Below are 14,951 nucleotides of genomic sequence, written 5' to 3' on the forward strand. Positions count from 1 at the left end.
AACTTCTCCACCTTGTCAGGAGAGAAGACCACAGAGTCCAGGAGCAGATGGGTACGGCGAGTACAGAGAGAGATGGGTTCAGGACACAAGATTTTGAGGCAAACACAGAGTTGAGGCATTCAGCTTTTTCACGTGCGGAGTCAGCTGTGTAGCCGTTTGAGGTATGGGAGGGGATGGAAGGGGAACAAACACCAGAAACAGATTTGACCAGATGCCACCAGGATTTGGAAGAGAGAGAGACAGGTTTGAGAGTTCAGTCTTGAGAGTAGAGAGATATTGTTTCCTGCTCTCCTGAGGGTAGACACACTTGTTCCAAACTTTGTGAAAGGAAAAGATTGCCTTCTGTTGGATTTGCCTTCCAGGAGGCGAAGGCAAGGCAAGTCTTACATTGACCAGGCATTGAAGAAATATGATGCCGTTCATTCGTTTGTGTGCAACATCTGGGTGCTGGTTACATTATTTATGGTAAAATGGCGGTACCACTAATGCAGTGCCCTCAAATAGATGAGTGCGTGAATTTGCAATCTGTTCTGGGTACACCATATTGGCAGCAGTTATCTGCCCTTTGTGAAAAACATATTGGGACCTTTAACGTCGAAATTCCAAGCAATGCTCGCAGATGGGTCCCCAGCTCAATGTCTCATCGGATGGACAGCTCCCTCATTGATGCAACACCTTTCCTGTGAAACACCAGGCCAATCGTTCAGAGAGTAGGGGAGGGAATCAAACCCAGACTAGACAGCCTAGAGGAGAATAACCTCTACCTGTAAGCCTGCTCCTGGCAGCATACAATGTCGTTTGATATTGGAGACTATAAACATGTACATAGGAGGGAAGTTTGATTATCCACCATCACAAAATACCTCAGGGAACCGGTTGAGGTTGAATATAGAAAATATTTCCCTTTTGAGCTGGAATTTCTCACAAGGTTTCTTTCAAAGGAATTCGACTATAATGAAGCAGTCACAGCAGGGTTAAAACTAATGACATCTAAAAGTCCAATCAAGTGCAAGACCACCACACACAACCAATGAACAATTAACTACGCGGGTGCCTGGCAGTCTCTGAATGATATCACGTAAAACATCATCGGGCCAATAAACAGTACAAATCAACTCTTTCCATTTCAACAATCACATAACCCACAGCGTACCCGGATCGTAATCCCACGATAAACTTTCATACTCAACCTTCAACCCTGGTCTTTACTAACTCTTAATCACCTCCAACTACCACCACAAACAGACCTCACCCCACACACACACACACACACACACACACACACACACACACACACACACACACACACACACACACCAAATTGGCCACCACCTGGATAGACTATAAGGAAGCCTTCAACAGTGTCCCACATTCATGGATGATAAAATGCATGCAAATATGCAAAATCAATCAAACAGGTTGAGAAAGCAATGGGGCTCTGGAATACCACATTGATATTATAGCACTCAGAAGGAAATATCAAAATACCAGATGTGAAGATACAGGATCTTCCATGGAAACAGTCTTTCCCCTCCCCCCCTTCTCGTTTTCTCTGGCTCTGGACCCACTAAGTAACCTCATCAATGAACAAGGACATGGCTATACCATAACAACCAATAGATGAACATCCAAATAAATAGGAAAGGCGAAACATCTACTATATATATATATATATATATATATATATATATATATATATATATATATATATATATATATATATATATATATATATATATATATATATATATGTATATATATAAATATATATATATATATATATGGATGATTCAAAACTTCGCACCAAATGTTGAAAAATTGACAGAACAACTAAAACTAGTAAAACGGTTTTCCAAGGACATTCAAATGGAATTTGGAAGATTGTCATGGGGACCGCAAGGCTAACCCCCGCTCTTGCAGGGAAAATGGCCTTAAAATTCCTGTTGTATTCAAATCGAATTTGGACTAGACAAGTGCACCAAGTGCACATTGGTAAAAGGTAAACCAAAAAGAGCAGACAACATAAAAATTGACCTTAAAACAACAATACAACAGTTATAAAACAAGGCATCATACAAATACCTCTGAGTAGAAGAGGGCCACCAGATATGTCACAAACAAATGCGCAAAACAATCGCAAAGAATACCTACATAGAACGAAGCTGATCCGGAAAACATTCCTCTCCCCAACAAACAAAATCAAAGCCATAAACCAGCTCACTGTACCAGTGTTCAAATATAGCTGCGGAATAATCAACTGGGCCCAATCAGAAATCAACAAGTTAGACATCAAAACAAGAAAACTTCTTACCATCCATAAAATGTTTTACAAAAATCAGTGCATCCCGAGAATGTACCTGCCGAGACGAGAGGGAGCGAGCGGCCTGATGGAACTCCACCAGGTGCACAGAGTGACGAGTGGAGGACTAGCCGAGTATGTGAAATTCTCAAAAGACTATCGGATGCAATTTGTAAACAAACATGAACACAACAAACCTGCAAAAGTATCCCTAACTCACCTTGAAAATAATTTCCAAAAACAGGTGCGAATAGAAGATGCTGCACAGGAAAATGAAACAGCAACAAATACAGCTCCAACAATTGCAAAAAAGACAAAATAAATATATTTAAAAAGAAATATCAAGAAATATACACCAACAACTTGGAGAATGACAAAAGAGCAGGAAAATACAAAAAGCAATTTGACAGAGTGGGGATAGACAAAGAAGGCTCATTGGAATGGCCAAGAAGATGGCAGCTCATCTGGGACAGAGAATGAATCATAATAAATGCCCAAGATCAAGGACACTACACCAATGAATTAAAAAAGATGGCAGGACTGAGCCAGATGGCCAAGTGTAAATTCTGCAAGACAGAAACAGAAAGTACCAGTCATCTGCTCTCGGGATGCAAAAAACTATCGTAAAAACAACTTTACACATAACGGCACAACAAAGTATGCAAAGTGAATCATTGGCATATCTGAAAACATTTAAACATCCCAGGACCAGAAACACATGGAAACACGAACCAAGGGCAATTATTGAAAACGAGGACGTCATGCTCATGTACGACCCGGTGATTCCATCGAGCGTGAACATAGAAAACAAAGCATTGCGTCCGGACATTGTACACAGGAACACAAAGGAAAATACGGCATTGATGATAGAGATATCAGTACCCAGCGATTTTGGCGTAAACAACGCAGAGACCAAGAAAATGACCAAATACCAGGACCTCAAAAGTGAGGTCAAGAGATTTTGGAAGCTGACGAGCATCGAAATTGCACCAGTGATAATTGGAGCAACAGGAATGATAAAAAAGAAACTTTAGAGATCTTAAAACCATCCCTGGGAATATTACAAGAAAAACAAACGCAATTGGAAGCTGTCACCGAAGCTCGGTAACGGTGTTCAAAAGAACCCTCGGAACAAAACTTTGAGATCAAGAAAACTTCACAAACTGGTCCATGAATCATGATCCCTTTCTGAGACGGAGGTGGATACTTCGAGACCTTTGGAGGACTCCGCTCCACCTTCTGAAAGTGAAACCCTCATATGGGATAACAACCAACGACACACACACACGTGTGTATATATATATATATATATATATATATATATATATATATATATATATATATATATATATATATATATACAGACTTGGCATTTAATATGGAATATTTTTTTTGTGGGGCTGAACTTACTTTTCAAGACGTCTTAGAACCAAAAGTTCATTGGAATTATGTTGAAATTATTCTAGATTTTGTTAATGTGACCTTTAAAAGAAACAAAAACCACATTTGACATTTCGAAACAAATAAATTGATCCTTGAAAGTGATGTAAACTGATATCGAACTCAACTCATGGACAGTACTGTGTTAAACTTCTGAACGTTTTCCAGAATTATCTCTTTATTTTGCACATTAGCCAAAAATTTTTTTAACAAAAACAAAAGTTAAATTACGACTGGGATTACGGACAGTAAAATTACAGTTCAGTACTTCGTGTAACCCCCACGAGCATTCAGGAGACCACGTACACGTTGAGGCATGCTGTTCACGAGATTTGCCAAGATTTGGACAGGAATCGCTTGCTATGCAGTGACAATAGCCTCCTGCAATTCACCCACAGAGGTCGGCTGCTGGTCCAAGTGGTCGATTTGACGCGTTAATTCTGCCCACAAGTTCTCTATCGGATTCATATCCGGGGACATGGCAGGCCACTCCATATGCTCTACACCACGGTCAGCAAGAAAGTGTTGGATCATGCGAGCACAATGAGGCTGTGCATCGTCATCTTGGAAGACAAAGTTTCCTCGAAAGGCTGCATGAGCAAATGGAAGCAATGTTTCTTCCAGAATGGCCCTGTACTTGAACTGGTTCAGGTTTCCATTCAGAACAACCAGGTCAGTTTTGCCCCCTGCATGAAAAGCAGCCCAAATGGTCACCCCACCACCTCCAGCTTGGACTCTTGGCACTATAAAATCTTTGTTGAAGGCTTCATGCACTTGTCTGCGCACTCGGACGTGGCCATCTTGGCGATAGATCAGAAATCTAGACTCGTCACTGAAGATCACGTGATTCCAGTGTCCTGGCTGCCATTCACGGTGCTCTCTGGCCCACTGCAATCGGCGCTGGCGGTGTTGTCTGGTCAGGCGTGACTTTCTCAGGGGACGCCTGGCACGATAGCCTGCTTGAACCAGTCGTTGGTTGACTAGCCTTCTGGATACAGGCACATTTGTCAGTTGCTGCCACTCAGCCCTAAGCCGATTAGCTGACTTGGTACGGCCATTGCGGACTAACCGGTGCAGCTGGCGATAATCCCTCCTTGTGGTTCGCGGGGACGTCCTGGCCTCGGTATTGGAGTAGGGACACCCCTCTGAGCATTTCGTTTCAGGATCTTTGACACCTGACCTTGAGTGATGCCATACTGCCGAGCAATAGCACGCTCTTTCATGCCGTAATTTCGTAAAGCCACCACTCCATGACAAACAGCATTGTCGAGTTGACGGACCATCAACAGAGGAAGCGGCAATAACTTTTGGAGATGTGCAGCAGTTGTTTTCCACTAATACAGAACGCAACAACCCTTGTATACCCGACTGTGAAGCCAATCGTCAAATGCACCTGTCCCTACATTTTGCCACGCCACCCGTGATATAATCCTGTTGTTGACTTCTTGCTGCGACAGACAATCAGTGACATGGTTCTTTTAACAAATAAATCACCAAAGTGTAAAAGAAACTCACCAGATTGATATACTGAGTTAAGAAATTAAACCCGTCAAGAAAAAAAAAATATTCCATATTAAATGCCAAGTCTGTATATATATATATATACACACACACCTTCCTACCTATCATACAAACATTCACATACCATAACTTATAGATAGAACATGTGTACGAACTGTATAGTGTATACCAGCGCGTGTCCCAGCGATCACGTCACGTGATTCACGTGTCCTGCATGTGACCACATCGATTGAGATACGTGAGGTGTGTCCACTAGGACTCGTCTTGGTGCGAGTGTAATGACCAGTGGGTCACGTCTATAAATATACGTACGCAAGGTGTATCCACTGGGACTCGTCCCTCATAAACATCTGGCGAGACGTGCTTTATAATTCCGAACCCGCGTTGGTTCCGAGGGACACGAGCATGGAAGCAAAACATGACGAAAGCAAATAAAAAGAAAACCTTCGTTCAAAAGAATCACGTCCTGAGGTAAATAACACTTAATCATGTCATTGTAATATTAATCGCTCGTCTCCTGAAATGTGTAAAAGCTCTGAAGCACCTTGTATATCCACGTCCCGATGCCCATTTACGCCTGCCTATCCGACCCTCTCACCCGTAAACGCAGTGCCTTCTGTCCACAGTGCTTCCTCAATCCTCATACACAGGACAATATTCGTCTTCTTCTTCTTTATCCTCCTCCTCACATCGACCCAACATATATTACATGCGCTCCTTCTTCTTCTTCATCTTCACCATCATACACGCAATGGCTCTCAATCGCGTTCGTCTCTAGTGCTTTAAATTATTTTCTACCCCACCAATTCCTTCTTATTTATACACCTCGCACGCTCTCCAGAACCTGGAAGAAGCCATCCATTTATTACGTACGCACAAGGAGTGTGGTCGGTGGCATGTAGCCTGTATATCCGTGAACAGAGAAGGAGGTAAGAGTTGCGTACGTGAATTGATAGATGGTCCCAAATTCGCTTTTCCTGAGCAGTAAATACATACTTAATAATGTGACTGTATCTGGCTGGCTTCACAATTACACGTTTTCCATTTGTATCTGCTCTAAGCCTGTTGGGTGTTTTCGCCCTTTTGTTTCACTCTTCAATTATTTATTTTTTTCTGAGATGATATGGTTTCAGGTAAGACACATATTAAAAGGTCAAGGTTATATATAATTACAATCTGAACTTTTGACAACCAATATTAATAAGGTCTTCTTTCTCAGCTTGGAGTATTGCTCTCCCCTTTGAGCTGGAGTCCCTGCTTTACGCATTGCTCTTCTTGATGTCATTCTTGGAAAGCGAGGCCCTCAAAAACATTGGGATCTTCCACGACGACGCTGCGTCTCGGCCTCTTCTATAACATCTCCGTATTCTAGCACCTCCTTTTTGGTGTTACACCCCTACTCTCTCTTGGCTCTGCTCATCCCAGTTTTCTGCAGGACACACATTAACTGCCAGTAAGCCTCTTCTTGTTAAAATCCTAAATTTCATACTCTCTCCTCACCTCCACTCATTTGTTCCTTTTCTCCCTCACCTGTGGAACCAACTTTCCCAGTCTGTTCAGTTCTATTCTTCTCTCCAGCCCTTCAAGACAGCTGGTCACCACGACCGCAGGTCATCCCCCATCCATAGTCTTGATCTCTTCTACCCCAAATGACCCCATTCCCAAGCACTTTAACTCTTCCACCAACTTCCACCATGTATACAAAAAAATCTCGCTACTCTTTGAGCCATACAGCTTTGGGAGAGGATTCTTCCTTCGAAGCCATGCCCCACCACGTCCACGTCCCACACTCCATCCATAAAAAGCAACCAGGACTTTCTAAGACTCTTTACAGGACTGCTTGCAACGAACATCCAAAAACTTTGACTTGTTAGGTCTGCAATGGAGCTCCAAGAGGAGCAGAATATACAAGGCCATCCTTTGTTGAGGAAACTGGTATTCCTCATGATTCATGGCAATCCCTCGCCAGATGCATATTGCAATGTGGCTGCAGAGGTGTCATGGCATGTCGAAGATGTTCTGGAGCGGTGTGCATGCATGGACATGATTTCTCACAGCAGGCCTATTACAAGTGATATTTTTTGTGCAAGACTAGCCTTGTAGCAGTGGCACGGTTTCATTTTTAACTGCATTTCTACTGCACACACAAAATGACTCCATTGCTGTAGTTAAAGTGACAATGATAATTGTACTGAACGGATAAACATGTGTGGCGATAGTGTCTGCTGGAAAAAAAACAAAAAACTTTTATATATTAAAATGAAGTTCTCACTTATAAGGATTACTATACAACACACTTGCAAAAGTACCCGTCACTATTGACGACCTTAATCGAAAGACAACTTGTTGCACTTCACAACTATATCTGCTCTATTCACCTTATAATTTGCCTGAGGGCATCTTCCATCTCTTTGGAAGTCAGCTAACATCCCCTACGTCAACCAACTTCTTAACGGCCACAACTAATCCAACATTGTTGTGGGTTCGGCCAGGGTGGGGAAGTTCGGCTGAAGTCCTTCACGAACCGGCTGGCCAGGTCTGACGCTCGACGAAAGTTAGGGCAGAAATTTGTAATTTGGCCAGGGTGCCGGTGATAGCTTGCCTGCTCTTCGCGAAGGAGACCACAGTATATTTAACGTCCACCAACTAATGATGGCACACACCTTGCCTGTGAAAGCCCGAGATGACAGTTCATAGCTGGGCTGGGATTGGAGCCGAGGCTAGACAGCTTATAAGCGAGGGTAACCTCTAGGCCATCTTGCCAATCTTGCTGCTTATATATGGCGTGAGAAAAAAAAAAATCACTTCCACTTCTCTTCGTAGCTTTGTGTTGTTGGCTTTGGTTTGAACCTCCATTTAAAATGAGTGAAAAGGAACATTTTGAAAATTTCGAATTATTCTCACTCAGATTTCAACATCATCGTAATGCATATTGTTTGGTTTTTTTAACTTTTTTTTTATATACAAGATGATGATTTGTAATACCGGATACCACCGGGTGGCGCTATATAAGGTGGAGCTATACAAGGTGGCGCTATACAAGACACATTTACATGGAGAGAAGTGGGGTCTCCCACCCCACCCTGAACCTCCTCCCCCAGATATGCTACCCAGACAGAAAAATACTTGATTAGTTACCCTTAGGCAACATACCAAATTTGGTTGTATTTGACTTTGCAGTTGTTTTTTAAAAGTTTTTGAAGCATATATAAACAAACAAACATGAATTGAGCTTTATCGTACATATTACAGCTCTACAAAATAATTGCATTTGCCACAATTTTAAGATAGCAACAGGTCAGCACAGCAACACGAGAGAGGACGAGTTAGGTACAGCGAGGGGAGAGAGCATGAGTTGGAATCAGTGAGCTAAGAGAGTGTGACTTGGGTACAGTGATGTGAGGGAAGGAAAGTTAGGTATAGCGAGGTCAGGAAGGGCAACATTTTTTACAGTGAAGCGAGGGAGGGAGAGCGGGTACAGTGAAGCGAGGGGGGAGAGCTGGTACAGTGAAGTGATGGAGAGTGGGTACAGTGAAGCGAGGGAGGGAAAGCTGGTACAGTGAGGAGAGGGAGGGAGAGCTGGTACAGTGAAGAGAGGGAGGGAGATCTGGTACAGTGAAGAGAGGAAGGCAGAGCTGGTACAGTGAAGTGAGGGGGGAGAGCTGGTACAGTGAAGCGAAGGAGGGAGAGTGAGTTAAGAACAGTGATGAGAGGGAGTTAGCTGAGTGCAGTGAGGTGAGTTGGATGCAGCGATGAGTGTTGTTGTTGTTGTTGTTGCTGATGTATAGCCCCAGACAGTTCTCCCGAACAAGCCCAAGGCACGGAGACAGCTGATCGATCTTGCAGGAGCGACCCAGAGATCCCCCACATCCAGGATGGTGCACCCTCGCCTTCACCGAGGGAAAGGGCCGGTCCATGGGGACCGATCGGAACTCTCACCATGACCATAGCCACGCTGCCCTGATGAATCTGGACAGCAGGGAAGAATGGGGAAGATTTGGCCCCCAACTTACGTTGGGGGGGTACAACCACCAGGCATCCCCGATAGTTGTTGATGAGAGGATAGACGATTTGTGAGCAGCGATGAGAGGGTGAGTTGAGTGATCTGACGAGAGCGTGGGCAAGCAGGTGCAGTGAAGTGTGGAAAGGCGAGTGGGTCCAATGATGAGGGAGGACATGCAGGTACAGTGAGGCGAGGGCAGAGAAGTGTTTACAGGAGCATCAGTACAGTTTAGAGGGAGGCGTGTTGGTAGTGAGCCTGACCTTAATGAGAGCAGAAAAAGTAGATTTTTAAAATTTGAATATTACACATCTGGGAAACACGTATGAGAGAAGCCATTTGTACTAAAATAGAGAGTAATGGTCTGCCCCATAAGAAAGTCCTTTACACTGTTACTTCTGTTTAAAAACTTGAATTTGGTGAAGAACGGATGTGAAAACAAATTAAATGCATCACTTAATATGCATTAACCTGTGGAACAGCCTTGCTAAGTCTGTTGTCTCAAGGTCTTCCCTCCAATATTTCAAGTCTGCAGCCCACCATCACCTCATGGTCTCTCCCATCCAAATCATCGAGCTTTACTACACTGGCCGAGACCCTGTACTCCTTTCACCTGCAACTCCTCCCTTCACACATCGGTGCCATCTTTTCATCCTGTTTTTCCATTGCCCATATTGTGTGTTGACCGCCTGTTATTTTGCTTTTCCATGAACCTTGATACCTGTATAAAGGAAGTGTCACCATGTCGATAAAAATGCAAAGATGTGAGAGGTGGATTAAAAAAACCTTTCCAACCGATAGGCTAAATCTGGATCCGGAGCTTAACCAAAATCAAATCTGCTTGTTCTCGTCACCTACCTAACTCATCCACCAAATTTTGTCATAACCGATCCACGACTTTTTGAAATATCGTGATATACGGTATATCGTTTTTGGCCCTATTTCCCCAACTATGAAGAATCACATTAAACATTTAAAAAAATGATCGGTCCCGGATCCAACTCTTTTTTGAAATCGAACCAATTCCTTCCTGTAATGTACCAAACCTGCCCACCAGGTTTCGTCCGAATCTGTCCATAACGTTTTGAGATATCCTGCTCACAAACAGACAAACAGGGGTGAAAGTATAACCTCCCCCCACCTTCGGCGGTGGAGGTAAAGATGTTAAGATAAGGTTTGTGCAGGTTTCTAACAAAAGCATTTCCATTTTACAAGCTGATGCAGAATCAAAAACTTTTATTTCAAAATTATTCTTTATTCTGAAGGTTAAAACTCGAATATATGTTGTTTAATTTGCACAAACCATAGAAATAGTGTAAAATGTCTTGCGATGCCACTTACTCGTGCTGCCTCAATGGAAATATACCATAAACGTGTCACCAAGGATCATTGACAACTAAAACAAAAACCTGCATCGATTCAAAAATGATAAATCATTCAATATTCTGAGTTAAACAAACAAACAAAAAAACTATCCTGGGGTTGCGTTGCAAATACAAGATGTGCTGAGAAGCAAGACAGCAGGAGCTCTGCTGTCCCACCTTGTTGACCGACAAATAAAACAAACAGGAAAGATTTGAAATTCTCGTGGATTGTTGAGAGACCGAGAATAAAAACAACAAATTGTGAGAACGACAACGTCACCGGTGTCATCTCATGTCGTCTTGGTATTGTTGACCATTGGCAGGTGCAAAATAATAAATATGGAAATATTCATATCGTTGGGATGTCATTTCACGTAGAATGCAGCAGGCCTTGTGCGCTGGGAGAGCGAGCCCACCGAGGAACTGCTCCCGAGTCGTGCTGCCATGCTGTGTGCGTTACATAAACAAGCTTCTTCTGCAGCTTCCGAGTGCAGTGTTCATGCTGGTCCGATTCAAGAAAATCTACAGACGTGTACGAACGAAGCCCTATTACATCTGCTTTTTATCCTCATTGCTCGATCGATAGTCAGAACCTATTATGGCACAGCAGTGGCTGTAAGAAATGAAAGGTTGGCAGTTGGAGGCGGCAGCCATGTTATATTTGGATGTTCCACTTGACGTTGCACAAAAGGTGTTCAGCGGTACAGGAGCATCCGTCAGGAGATGGTTTCAAAGTGGGCTGTGTCATCAACAACAACAACAAAAGAGTGCTGTGTCTGTGCTGAAGTCACAGCCACATCCACTTGGCCACGTTGTGCAGGGTATTCCGATGGAGAATGCCAATTGATGTGGAAGATGTGATGATGAATAGTTTAATTCTCATTCCAAGTTTTCAAAGTTTCAGGAAAGGTGCGAGAGAGTTCTCAAAGGTGATACAAAAACATCCAAAGCAAGTGTCACCATGGCGATAGTCTGGCTCCGAGACGAGCAAGGCGGAAGCATGCGTAGCAAGCAAGGCCCAGGAAGGACACCTGGGTGATAATACGACAGGCCCGGCCAGTCATCGAAGGTGGAGGTATGCTATGGTTTAGAAATGGGAAAGAATTAACAAAATAGAAACGTTTGATGGGAATTATTAGAGGAATGGAAGGAGAGGAGAGAGAAGCAGATTATTAACTTTGACCACAAAACATTACAGTATTATGAATCAGCCAAGTATTACTACCTTATTATCTTCATCACAGAAATAACAGCAAGCCAGGTGTGTGGTGTTAAAAATCCCTGTCCAAAAAATGATATCTGAAGCCTGAACAGGAAGCCGAATGCGGTCGACCGAGACACAAATACGCCAAGGCCACCTTCCACAGACGCCACACAAAGCTGCGTTCCCATCATACCTGACTACTTGTCGAATGTCCAACTGCTTATTCCAGTTTTCCTTGATACCCAGCACATGTCCAATGCCAACAACTCCCACCACAACGGCAGGTGTCCGTCCCGCTGGTTGACCTGGAGTGAACACCCGAAGTTGTGATTCAATCAGGGTCTGAAATGGACTTATTTCTTTTTAAGAAATGACAGTGGGATTGAAAAATTAATTAGTCTCCATTTATACAGATGCTAAAAATTTACTAATTCCAATAAATAATTTAATACAATAGATTCTTTTTACGTGAACATTTTTTTTTTTCACATGGGTTAAGGCTCATAGAAGAGTGGAACAACGGAACTTTTGATTGCAGTAAAATGAATGTACACCCTGTCTCGACGATTCTTGAGAAACCTTGAAGACCATTTCCATATTTTCAAACACTTCACCACAAGTCAAAAGTCACAAAAATTTCATTGGCACCGACCGGGCAGCGCGGGCGGTGTGGGCACTGGGCGTGCGGATTGCCGCAGGCTGTGAGTTAGATACACGTCACGCTCCGCAACGATAGTCCGATGGAGGTCGGGAAACTCTCCAATCATTTCGGCCATCATCTGCTCCAGCAGATCCTTCTGTTTGCATTGCTCGACGTCTTCAGAGCTAGGGTGAAGTGAGAGCAACAGAGGTAATCACAAATTGCCTGTGTTAAAAAACCTTGACCATTGGCGCACACTGCGCTCCTTCGCACGGTTACCTGAGTGGACCATTCAGAAACAGCAAGTCCCAGGCGAGCCTGATCTTCTGCCAGAAAGAGAGAGCTGAAAAGGCCCGACGGAGCGTAACTGGAATAGGCCTGTCCCCAAGATGAAAACGGCAGAAAGGAACCAACGCTGCCTGTTGAGGACAAAGGCATAAATTATTGTACTTCCCTCACATGTACAGGAAGGTTTCCTACTTCGGGGGCACTTTGTAGGTAGGCCTATCACCATACAAGTCGATCTACCAATATGCATCATCACAGTACTCATTTTGATGAAGCATGAAAAACTCCCGTCAGTTGTTATCTCCATTTGTGTTTCAGAAGGTGGAACGGAGATGTATCAGGTCTCAAAGTATCCACCTTCATGTGTATGTGTGTGTGTGTGTGTGTGTGTGTGTGTGTGTGTGTGTGTGTGTGTGTGTGTGTGTGTGTATATGTGTGTGTGTGTGTGTGTGTGTGTGTGTGTGTGTTTGTGTGGATGTGTGTGTATGTGTATTACATTCAAAAGGTACTAAGAATGTGATATTCAAAGTAGTCAGACATGCAAAAGTTATTTACTTTTCAATCAACAAGTGCACAAAAATTTGGAAGAATCAAATGTAAAAATATTTATTTACAAGCAGGAGCTAACCAGCATTTCCCAGCGGAAGTGATGGGGGGGGGGGGAGGAGACAAAACCCTTTCCCAGTGGCGATGTGTTGTACATTCAAAAGCAATGGAGTTAATGGCCTCATTGTCTTTACCTTTTCCCTGCAGACCGGCTGCAGCACAGCCTGAACCAAATCCTGACATGTACTTGGTAGCGGCCTCTGGTGGCCTCAAAACGGATGTTGAGGCCAACAGGCGTTAGCTTATATTATAATCTTGCCCAGATTCTGAAGTACTGTACCTACACCCAATATTTGCAGTCTCGAGGTACTACAGTTCAGCCATAAAGTAATAACACATAAACAAATCACAAACACTTGAAAATATGTACAATATATAGATAGATATGCGTCGGCATACGTTTTTGAATGCCCCTTGTACGCATAAGCATTCAGCCCTCAAAAATCACGTCTAATCCATCATGTGAGATTCCTTCTGTCTATGTAACAGCGACGTCCATATTGTAGGAACCATTTAAATTTCTCTGCATTGACCAATCTCACTCCCTTCCCCCAAAATCCCGCAAAGGTTCATCAGCCTTACCTCACGATATGCTTGGCGAAACTCTCCACCTGGAACCACTCCAAGCTGTTCCGTAATATGAGCTGAAACCTTCAGCAGAAGCATCTGCATCACGCCGGAAACAATTCCATTCTGGTGCAAAAAGAGAGGAGCACATGGTCTGCTCAGCAGAAGAAAGTTATTTTCCCCCATGTTTATCATCCCCGTCCCCGTGCTATATACCACACTGAGGCCCTAACATATTGTTATTGATTGGGGTTTGAGTACGAACGAGGTCCACAGAATGGTTGCTGGACCCGCTACTCACCCTCTAACCCTGAGGCCGCAGGCCACAGATAACTCCGCAATGAAATTAAATTTAAAAGGGTCTGCATGCCCTCAGCAGTGTTACCTTATTTTATTAACTTAATTATTCCAATGGGGAACCGTGCCCTCAAAACGCACCCGAGTACTTATTATGGCCGAGCAGAACCGTAAGTGCAGCCAGCGTTGGCTAATCGCTGAGCCAATCGGTAGGGCAAAAACTTCCCATCTATCGATTACTCTGACTACACTATGCCAGACTAGACCAATATGTACGTGTTTGTGTATATATATATACATATATACAGTCACGTGAAAAAGTAAGTACACCCCATGTAAAGTTTTGACTTTTTCAACATATTTCAACATACAGCTATTTGATCTTCATTTCAACAATATTGATAGATAAAGGTGATATAATATAACAAATATCATGAAACATTTACATTTTGTAGTTTATTGTATAATTTAAATAAACATAAATGCAAATTTCGCATGTGGAAAAAGTAAGTGCACCCTTGGCTCTAATCGGTGGTATTGCCCCCTTTGGCAGAAACAACCTCAAGTAGGTGTTTCTTATAACTGTCGACCAGTCTCTGACATCGACTGGGAGAAATTTTTGCCCACTCCTCCATGCAGAATTCTTTCAGCTGTGCGATGTTTGAGGGGTTTCTTGCATGCACAGCTCGTTTCAAATCCCCCCACAACATCTCGATGGAATTTAG

The 14,951-nt window shown here is 43.2% G+C and overlaps 2 protein-coding genes across 12 annotated transcripts in view; both read right to left on the bottom strand.

Moving 5' to 3' along the window:
- Positions 1–5,937, bottom strand: part of GRAMD4 (GRAM domain containing 4) — a 66,652-nt gene extending 60,715 nt beyond the window's left edge. For 2 of the 4 annotated variants that reach the window (XR_013621087.1, XM_068132626.2), the window contains exon 1: positions 5,859–5,937. The gene's annotated coding sequence lies outside the window, so the exon portion shown is untranslated. Of the gene's footprint in view, positions 1–5,804 lie in introns of all 4 variants that reach the window. The other 2 variants (XR_010986619.2, XM_068132625.2) reach the window with 2 other exon arrangements.
- A 4,542-nt stretch (positions 5,938–10,479) lies between these two features.
- TRABD (TraB domain containing) overlaps positions 10,480–14,951 on the bottom strand; it is a 41,820-nt gene continuing 37,348 nt past the window's right edge. For 5 of the 8 annotated variants that reach the window (XM_078766780.1, XM_078766779.1, XM_068104546.2 and 2 more), the window contains exons 6-10: positions 13,945–14,055; positions 12,748–12,887; positions 12,481–12,653; positions 12,022–12,133; positions 10,480–11,704 (exon numbers count right to left, since the gene is read on the bottom strand). In XM_078766780.1, coding sequence (XP_078622906.1) covers positions 11,581–11,704; positions 12,022–12,133; positions 12,481–12,653; positions 12,748–12,887; positions 13,945–14,055 — 660 coding nt within the window. In that variant the 3' untranslated portion in view covers positions 10,480–11,580. The remainder of the gene's footprint in view (positions 11,705–12,021; positions 12,134–12,480; positions 12,654–12,747; positions 12,888–13,944; positions 14,056–14,951) is intronic. The other 3 variants (XM_078766781.1, XM_078766783.1, XM_068104545.2) reach the window with 1 other exon arrangement.

This window comes from Myxine glutinosa, chromosome 12, assembly GCF_964187855.1.
Source record: "Myxine glutinosa chromosome 12, kmMyxGlut1.1, whole genome shotgun sequence".
Classification (NCBI taxonomy): Eukaryota; Metazoa; Chordata; class Myxini; order Myxiniformes; family Myxinidae; genus Myxine; species Myxine glutinosa.